General features: G+C 52.1%; 2 protein-coding genes across 2 annotated transcripts; one reads left to right on the forward strand and one right to left on the reverse strand.

Moving 5' to 3' along the window:
• Positions 1 to 369: 369 nt before the first annotated feature.
• Positions 370 to 2,743, forward strand: AYO21_02118 (hypothetical protein; the record flags this gene model as incomplete). Its single annotated transcript, XM_022652098.1, has 4 exons — positions 370 to 541; positions 592 to 741; positions 798 to 2,348; positions 2,445 to 2,743. The coding sequence occupies 4 exons, from the start codon at positions 370 to 372 to the stop codon at positions 2,741 to 2,743; spliced, it is 2,172 nt and encodes a 723-aa protein (XP_022515484.1).
• Positions 2,744 to 5,504: 2,761 nt separating this feature from the next.
• On the reverse strand, positions 5,505 to 8,927 carry AYO21_02119 (hypothetical protein; the record flags this gene model as incomplete). Its single annotated transcript, XM_022652099.1, has 1 exon — positions 5,505 to 8,927. One exon carries the CDS (start codon positions 8,925 to 8,927, stop codon positions 5,505 to 5,507), a length of 3,423 nt encoding a protein of 1,140 aa, XP_022515485.1.
• Positions 8,928 to 9,932: the final 1,005 nt, after the last annotated feature.

Below are 9,932 nucleotides of genomic sequence, written 5' to 3' on the forward strand. Positions count from 1 at the left end.
TTTCAGACGGTTCGCAAGTGGTCTACTAGGAAGAAGGAAATCAAATGTCGTCCTTTGGTATGAGTGTGTTGGGTGTAGTGGTGAAATCGAAGTGCAGAATTGAGGAGTGCTACGAGGTCCTTGTCTCAAGTCTAAAAGCAGCGTGGCGGAAATGCCAGGTAGCCATGGGTAGTAGCCCTCGGCTCCACTTGAGGTCCAAAACGGCAGAGACGGAGATAAGCATTTCAATTGTCCCGCATTTGACGAACTTAGTAAACCGGTTCGCAAGCGGTCGCCCGATCAGAGTCAATACCTGATCACTGTCCGCAGTCTGCGGTTTGGTCTCTTTCCCTTAAACCTTTGACTATCTTCACTTATCTCAATTAAGCTATGGCCAATTCCCCAGATCCCCGCGAAGGATTGAGTCCCTCACCGTCCAACATCCTCGATATCTTTTCCGTTGACGATGACGATGATGACGGCGAAAGTTACCACCCCACCGAGGAACAAAGTACCGACGCAGGTGGCACGCAGGATGAAGACAGCGATGCCGATTTCATTGGTACATACCAGCCATATTCCGAGACATGTATGGCTTTTGACTGGCTACAGATGCCCAGGAGACTTTACACGGCATTGAAATAATCTACGAAGGCGGAGATGATGACGAGGAAGATGAAGATGAAGAGGAGGGAAATCACACCGAGACTGAAAACGATGGTGGTGCTACAGGATCGCGGACAGCCACCCGACCTTCCCCAGGTTGGTTTTCATTACTATCTGCCGGCCTGTCTCTTCGACTAAACTATTTGCAACAGTGACTCTCCATGACATCCGAGGCCTACTTAATGCCAGTGCGCCTCTTCGGCAACTTATTCTTAGTCGATACCGCCTGTTAGGCCCGAACGGTCGAAACCTCTTCGCCGACGACGATGATGATGACGATGACGAGCCGTACGATTACGGCGGTTTCAGTCGCCGTCGGCGGGTTCAACGACAAAAGCCAAAGGGCGACCGCTTCCCCAAAGTCCCGAGCGAAGCTGGAAAGGCGCTGATGAACTCGGGTGCCTATGGCTGTCGAGACACATACTTGGACATCCGACGCAAGAGAAGACGCACAGTCAGTGAACGCCTACTATGGCGACGGCTGGGGTTGGAGGCACGATCCACCATGAGACGGCAGAATAATCTCATTGCCCAAGATCAAGTACCCAACTCCAACACTGCCGACAAGATCATTCACTATGACTCGCGAGCCTACTCGGGTCAGTTTTCCGACGACGGGAATTTCTTTTTCAGCTGCACGCAGAATTTCAAGGTTCGCATGTACGACACATCCAACCCTTATGAGTGGAAATACTACAAGACAGTCGATTACCCTTTCGGACAATGGACGATCACAGATGCGACGCTGAGTCCGGATAACAAGTGGCTGGCATATTCTTCGATCCGGCACACGGTGTGCCTCGCCCCGACCGACCCAACGGACCACTCGGACCATACTTTGTTGGACTTCACCAACTTTGCTCCTGGGGCAGGGATGGGCCGACCGACCTACGGGTACATGGGCCGACATGGTTTTGGCATCTGGTCCTTGCGTTTCAGTGGTGACGGAAGGGAGATCGTCGCCGGAACATCAGATCACTCGGTCGTGGTGTATGACTTGGAGCGTCGTCAGTCGACTGTTCGTCTATCGAACCACGAAGACGATGTAAATGCGGTCTGTTTTGGTGACAAATCCTCACCCCACATCCTTTACTCGGGTAGTGACGACCAAACGTTGCGAGTTTGGGACAGACGATCAATGGCGGATGGCCGTCCCGCCGGCATTTTCGTCGGCCATACAGAGGGTCTCACGTACGTTGACTCAAAGGGCGACGGTCGCTACGTTCTCTCCAACGGCAAGGAACAGATGATGAAGCTTTGGGACCTTCGGAAAATGATTTCTCCAAACGAATTCTCCAAGATCGACATCCGTCCGTACACCACAAACTTTGACTATCGATTCTCTTCGTACGATGAAGACGACTACGTTCCCAATCCCAAAGATTGCAGTGTCGTAACATTCCGGGGTCACTCCGTCCTCAAGACACTGATCCGGTGTCACTTTTCGCCTCCAGGGTCTTCCAACTCTCGGTATGTGTACAGTGGCAGTGAGGATGGAAAGGTATACATCTGGAATATGGATGGTACCCAGAAGGCTACAATCGACGTCTATGCAGCAACGAGACACACGAGACCGAGAAATGATGGAAGTGACAGCTTCAACGGTGGAGGCTATGGTTATGAACTACACGGACATCACAACAGTGTGTGGAAGACATGCGTCAGGGATGCAAGCTGGAGTCCCACTGCACCGGTCCTGGCTGGTAAGTTTAAACATTTATGCATACAGCTTCTGCGTCTTTGCAGACTGCTTTTCTTCTACTCAGGTTTGAAAGACATGTGCTAATGTTGTTGGTTAGCGACTTCTTGGAACGGCTGGGGTATGGCCACGGGCACAGTCTCCGTACATTCCTGGAACGACGGCGCCGAGGACGACGAAGCCCTTCCGGCCATGTCTTCGAACTACAACGCCCGCCTCGATCCCCGAGAGGACTTTGACAACGCCATGCGCCGTGCTAGAGGCGGAAACCGGGGCAACCCGACCAACAGCAGTCCCTCTACGACGCGGAGTCGCGCCGAGGGCAGAGGTCTGAGGAGCAACGTCGTCCGACCCGCCAGGTTTGGTGACGACGAGGGCGGTGGAGGCAACATCTGGTGACAATCACTGGCGGATACGGCGAGGATAGTGGGGAGACGGCTGAGTCTGAGAAGCGGCCTGCGGCACCACGACGAGACGGAAGGCAACGGAAGGGGATAGGGATGTTTTGTCTCCTCGTTGTTCCGTCGCGACCGTCGAGAGCTATCGCCTTGCCTGCGCTGCAAACCCAATCGATCCAAGCGGTATCCTGGGAATTTCCCAACAAGGCGTTGCGCCTGCATATGCACTCGTTGATGTGTGTGAGCGTGAGTGTGAGCGTGGTTGTACATACGAGGGAGAAGAAACCCTTTGCTCTAAGCGAACGCGCTTGAAAAGCAAGCCGCCGGCACGAAGCCGACCGAAAGGAGGAGATGGCCGAACAACTACGAGGTAGCGAAACAGCCAGCCAAAGGCCCGACCCGTCTTTTCCACGGCCCCGAATCACTCGTTCCCATTCCCGTCCCCATCGCCATGACCATTGCCATGAAACCCCTTTCGAGGGCCTGACGCCAAAAAAAAAATCCCGCCATCTTGACACATATACATACGCATACTCATGAACTGATGAAAACACATACCTTGGGGAACACTCAAAAAGCCACACACTCACTCAGACTAGACGAATAGATGAATGAAATTTGGGGCCATTTTAGTTTTTTTTTTTGGTAGGGTTTAGGACTAGGACTAGGACTTCAAGATCAACGGTACATGAAAAATACTCTAAAGTGGATAAATACTTCTCACAAGTGTATGATGAATGTCACGAGCATACAATACTGGCTTGGCTGTGATGGGCTGGACTGGACTGGGCTGGGGTCAGCTAGGCTGGTTGATCTGGGTGGATGGTGTCTGAAGCTGGGCCTGGACCTGGATCTGGATCTGGACAACAGAGAGTGCATAGGATAGCCTAACATAGCATAGCGTATACACAGACAAAGACATACAGACCACACACTCACACACTCCCTCTCTCTCCAGAACGTCGAGGAGATAGGCATCAGTGCTTGTCCAGAATAGACGGTCTTGTGTGCAATATGACAGGCTCTCGAGATCGTCGAACTAGATGTATCACAATGACATTAAGAAATTGGAAGAAAGACGGATGCACTGCTCATCGAGATCAATTCGATTCAGCTTTTTCCCCTGCGTGCCCCTGTTTTTTCCCCCGCTCGATGGTCACCTATATCGCTTCTCCAGGAACCCCCGGGGGTGGAATGAAATAGTAATACAAAAACGCTCAGGTAGGTAGGTAGGTGTTTGGTGTGGCAATGACGGGTTAGTCGTCATGTATTGGAAGATTCGACGGGGGGATGATTTATGCGACCATCCGAATTGTCTTTTTTTCTTCTCGTCTCCCGTCCAGGTTCTGTTGTCGCTCATGTGTATGTAAACTATCCCACTAATACGTTGTTGACGGGTATGTGTACTGCACGCAAGGAAAGCCCATGCGGGTTATGCTGTTAGCATTTTGCCTTTTGTGTCTGTCTCCGGAGCTTTTTTGTTCTTTCTGGTCCACAGCCTCGGAATCGGGCAAGAGAGGAAAAAGGGGGAGGTAACGCACTCAGCTTGATGAAGTAACCGATCGCGCCCATGATCAGGAATCCCATGCCCACGGCCTGCGAGATTTTGATGAATTCCCTGCGGTCCGCTGTGTTACCGCGAAACAAAAATAAGTCAGCACCTGCGGTATTGAGCCAGCGAGGCTGGGTGCACAGCCGGTATAACACATGGAGGGTCCAATGCGCAGCTTCGCGAAAGTTGGGGAGAACACAGAAAATACAGAAATGCGATTTTGCACTCTGCTCCTGCTCCTCATTGCATTCCCTCTGCCACTGCTACCGTGTGTTCTGCATTCGGGGTCCTTTGCAACAAGCAGCGCAAAGGGGGGGAAACGTACGCTTTGTGCATCTATTAATGAACTGTGTTCCGTCCTTGAAGAATTCCTTGGGCACGTCGGCAATCTCTTGCAGTATGTCAGACATCTTTTCTATCGAGTTTTCCCTTTTTTTTTCTCGGAGGGCAATTGGCGCGACCTCGTGGTGTAGAAGGTAGAAGAAGATAAAGGTGGCTCGATTTCGGGATGGGCGTTTTATCAGTTGGTCAACGCAGGAGACCACTTTTCGCGAGGGTAATTAAAATGCGGCTTGGGAAGAAAGGTGTTCGAAATTCGATGTTGTCCGTGATCACCAGAAAACAGGCAGGAACTTGTGAGAATAAATTAATTGGTTGGATGGATGTTTTGTCTGAGAAAGTTGTATCAAGTCGCCATGTGCCGCAGAGCAATAGGTGGCTTTAGCGAATTGTTAACTGCGCCGCCCAGGATCAGGGGAGCGAGACAGGGTCGATTGCTTGGCGGGATTCTGGGATATTAAAGCGGCGGGGCTATCATACCATCCTTGGGCCGTCACAACGAGGACAAATTTCCCGTTTGGTTAGATGGCTTCTACAAATAGGAATGGCCCAAAGCCATCTTCCCCTGCGCAAGTATAGAATCAGATGCAATAGAACTGTAGCCCTGACGAGACTGCTATCTCAAGTGGCAAATACGGCTGGCGAACCGTGTGCTGTCAGCCCCTTCCCCGAAAACTAATAGTACACTAACTTTTCGCTCTCGTTTGCCTGACCCAATACCCAGCGGTCAATATAGACCGATTCGTCCGAGGCTCTTGCAGTACCGAAAGGTTCCACAGGATAGCCAACTTTGCCTGATATCCCCGTCAGAATCCCAGATGGTAACGGCCAGGCTGCTGGCAAATTGTACCATCAAGAGCAGGCTTCGTGGTTAGAAGCCAAATCCATTGCCGACTTCGAGATCTTCGGTCGCGGCTGACCGCTCCGTCATCTCCGTTCCTACGCGGCCTAACCGACGCGAATATCGAGGCCCTCCTCGCCTGGACGAATCCATTGACGACATCGGTTGCCGGCCCGTTTGGACGTGAGCTGGTACCGTTGTCGGTGGCTGCATATTCTTATGCTGGACTCCGCTGAGGTTCGTACGGCGTCTCGCCCATGTCTGCTCAACGACCCGGTCTTTATAATCATCCAGACGGCCCGGAGCACCGTAACCCAACGTGGGCAGCATGGCGCCAGGGTCTTGGTAGTGCGAGGGTGCGACTCGCCTGCGCCTCCGGATGAATCTATTGGTCCAGCTAGCGGGGCTGTTTTTCTCGACAACACCATCAGATTCAGTGTCTGGGTGGGATACGCGCCTCCTATCGTGCTTCCCTTTTCTCCGACGATACTTCCGGGGCTCTCTCTTGAGCCACCAAGTTTTGATGTCCCCAACGACAAAGGCCACTCCAATCAACGGCACGCTGAGAGCCAGACCTATGCCGATGATATACTGGAGTACCCAGTTCAAGTGTAGTAATCCAGAACCAGTGCCAGCAGGGCGAGGAAACTCAATGATATCGATCGCAAAAAAGCTCGCGAGAAAGCTTAGTGGGAGGAAAACAATCGTAACAATGGTGAAGACCATGATGGTCTGTCCCTGTCTTGCCGCCTCTTCGGCCTGCTTTCGCTGAGCCCTTGCCTCAACAGCATTAGCGTGCTTCTGCTTGAGGTCCAGGACCTGGGTCAAATTGTCGTTGACGCTTCTGGCTTGCCGGGCCATGCGATCGAGATCCTGAAGATCCAGATCAACCAGTCGTTGCTGCTCGCCAACCTTGTTGAAGAGGTCGAATTGATTAGACTCGGACACATTCTTGGAGGCTCGGAGAGTCGCGTCCAGGTCACCTAGCACTTGCCTTTGCTGTCGAAGAACGCTTGTGAGGATTTCCAGTTCGTCTTCAACGTCCTTACATTCCACGAGAAGAGACGCTTCTTTGTCTATGTTCAACAGATCATTCACAAAGGAGTCGGATGCCTGGCGGTGATCATGCAACGTATCCAGGCTGTCATTCGTAGTATCGCCGGCTTCTTGGTGCTCATCGGATGACCAGTCCGAGGAGTAGTCATTCTCGAGCATCCCTTGTTGAGATTCCCAGGGGATGTTGCCACTATCATAACCTCTGAGCCAGAGAGAAGACGCTTCTCGAAAGCACCGGAAGAGCTTGGTCTCTTTCCTCGTCAGCCGTCCAATGCTTAGTTGAAACATCTCAGCGAACAACAGATCATCGCTGTGGTGCATATCGTTACTGTCCGGTCGGTCGCCGTTGTCCCAGTACTGTCGATCAAAAAGGCCTGTACATCGCTCTGTGATGACGGTCGCCAGTTCAAAGACGTTCCTGACAGGAGGGCGAGTAGTGGAGTTGATATCCTCGACAACGCCTTCGAATAGATTTAGAGGATCCCTATGCGGTTGGCGCCATCGCTCTGGAAAGCACGAAATGACCAGATTGCCAAAGGTGATCAGCCACAATTGGTCGACCATGAATATCTTAAGTTTTGTCCCCTTTTTCTTGCAGAATCGATACACAACCTGGTCAGCGTCTTGATGATCGGTCCTCGAGCTGTGATGCTTGAATTGATCCAGTGTTCGACGAGGATGAAGATCCGTCGAGTCTCCCATGTAGCCGTGAATAAGAAGTCTATCCTTGACAACACTGGATAACTCCGAGTCGTCAAGAGCATGCGTGCTCTCCGCCGGCTCGCGTATGGTCTGGGTCAGTGATGCTCTGTTTTTGTCTGTCTCCCAATGAAGATACGGCATCAGCAAGACCATGACCTCTTCATCTTGTTGGGCAGGGAGTACCACCGTTGGCTCTGCAGGTCTGCACGATGCTGGGTGTTCTGTTTCCGTCGCTCGTTTCGGAGGCACCCACAAGCGCTTGCAAGTCGGTCGCATGAACCGTGAATGGACCTCAGCGCCTCGATGTTGTTGTCGTCCGAGTAGCTGAAGCAGAGTCTTCAACGCGGTCACATCTCTGCAATCTCCTTCCAAGTACCATTTTGTAAGCAGAGCCTCGAGCCACGAGAGATTATTGGCTGGCAGATGAATCCAGCGGAACAGTGGCTTCTTCGCCCCCTTAGTATCCAAGTTGGTTGGGATAGCAAACTTTTCTGGGTCTCTATCGTCTCGTGCGTAGAGAATTTGCCAAACAGTATTCTTGTTGACTTTGTTCTTGATACCACTGTGAGAATCCTTATCTTCGAAGAAATTGACCACTGCGGCTCGGAAGCGCTCGCAAGCCTTTTTGGCGATGCGGTTTGCGGGGGCTTCCAACACATACGGTCGCAGTTCCTTCACAATATCCCAATGGCCATTCTGCGCTGCACGGATGAGAGGGGTGCTGTCGAAGCTGTCCTTACTGTTCTTGTGGGCATTGCGCTCCCTCAAGATGCGTTTGACGGCACTCAGCTTCCCGCTCTCTGCCGCCCAGTGGAGGGAGGTCATCCCGGACGACGTTCGAGCATTGACATTGGCATTGGAGGTTAACAGGGCGTCAATAGCACTCTCGTTTCCTTCTTTTGCCGCCCAGAGTAAAGGAGTCCAGTCACCGTCACCTCTCGCTTCGATTTTTGCCCCGGAAAAGACGAGGAGTTTGATCATCTCAGGTTCATCATGCCTCGCCGCCAGATGCAGGGCCGAATGCCCCTGATCATTACTTTGGTTGACATCGACCACACCGACGCCTATTCGCAGTAATGCTCCGACCAAGGCCAATTGGCCTTTTGCCGCTGCCCAAAGAAGAGGCGTCCGACCTTCTCGACCTTGGCTATCTCTTTTGTTGAGGTTCTTGATCTCGGACAGAAGCGTCGACAAGGCTTTGGCACTCCATGCGGTGTTTCGCTTCGACTCTGAGGCCATTATTTGCAATGTATTCTTGCCGGCATGGTCTTCGATATTTGGATCCGCTCCGCGCTCAAGCAGGGTAATCATGACATCGTTGTGCCCACGTAGACAAGCGTAGACAAGCGGCGTTCTCCCATCCGCATCCTTGGCCTCGAGTTCGCATCCGTGATTAAGGAGCAGATTTATGATGGCATTCCTGGTTTTGTCATTGGTATTGGCAATAGCGCTGTGCAGCGGACCTCTGCTACCACCCGCATCGAATCTGGCGCCAGCTTCTAGCAACAGCCTGACACCAGTCTCATAGCCGATGCTGATAGCTTTCGCAAGGATCGTGTGCAGGTCATTTTCGTGTCCGATGCCACTGGAGACGCTATCATGCAGAAGTCTCTGTACCTCTGCGTCTCGCTTTTGCGCGACAGCTTTGGTGAGCTTGATGCGCAATTCTTGGGTGTCCACTATCGGCGTAGCCATCTCGCCGGTAATAGATTGCACATTTCTGACGGCCACGAGTCTGACCGATCACCAGGTATCGCTGGCGAGAAAACGATTCAGGAAGAAGTCAGGCTGAGTGAGTGGCGTTTAATGTTCTCAGCTGCCCAGCCTCACCAATCTCACTGACAAAGTTTACCTAGCAGGAAAAAAAAAATGAGATGAGGCGCCTGGGGGCCAGGAAGCCTGCGAGAAATGCGGGTGATTGACCTAACGAGGAGGCTAAGTCATGGCCAATTCCCCCCGCAATCGAGATTCTTGCAGGGATGTCCTTTGGTGGCCTGAATCTTGGATAACCTCTGGTTTGCATGAATGGTCAGACCTTCACAGACCTCTGTGTAACCAACTTCGAGCTGAACGGGAGACTTGAAGATCAACGGTTGGATGCCTGTGGGCGAAGCCAGGGTGCGCAAAGTGGCTTGCCGTGCTTGCCCTAGCCGACTCCAATCAGGAGATTCCATCAAGCATCTTTGAAGCCTGTCACTGGCGAGGATAACTCAGCTGCAAGGGATGTGTTAACGAAGACGGTCCCAATGATATACGAGGTACTTGTGTGAATCCCCCTCCTTAAGACGCAATCGCAGGTCCGAGGTTGCGACTCCATGCCTATGTCTGGCAATCGCCACGAGAGTGCTGAGTAGGTTGAGGCCATTGAGGCCGTTGTGATATGTTTTCATTGTCGCCACTGTCTCTCAAATCGGCTTTCTTTTCTCTCCTGCACGGCGCGGATCGTCTCTTGCCGTCACGACCCGTGCGCAACTCCAATTCGCCTCATTTGAGCCGCTAGAGGTCTAGACATAGAACGAAGCACTCCACGAATCTGGGTCGTAGCTCTCGGATATGTGGCCGGTGTCAATAACCTAATCGCCGACTCGACTGGTAGGTTCTGGCAATTCGGAAGAGGTGGTATGAGACTGCATAATTCGAGGATTTAAAGGTAAGACAATGACTGCGTAAGTCCCATTCAAGATGTTGTACTCGGCACGC

Source organism: Fonsecaea monophora, assembly GCF_001642475.1.
Source record: "Fonsecaea monophora strain CBS 269.37 chromosome Unknown Scaff9, whole genome shotgun sequence".
Classification (NCBI taxonomy): Eukaryota; Fungi; Ascomycota; class Eurotiomycetes; order Chaetothyriales; family Herpotrichiellaceae; genus Fonsecaea; species Fonsecaea monophora.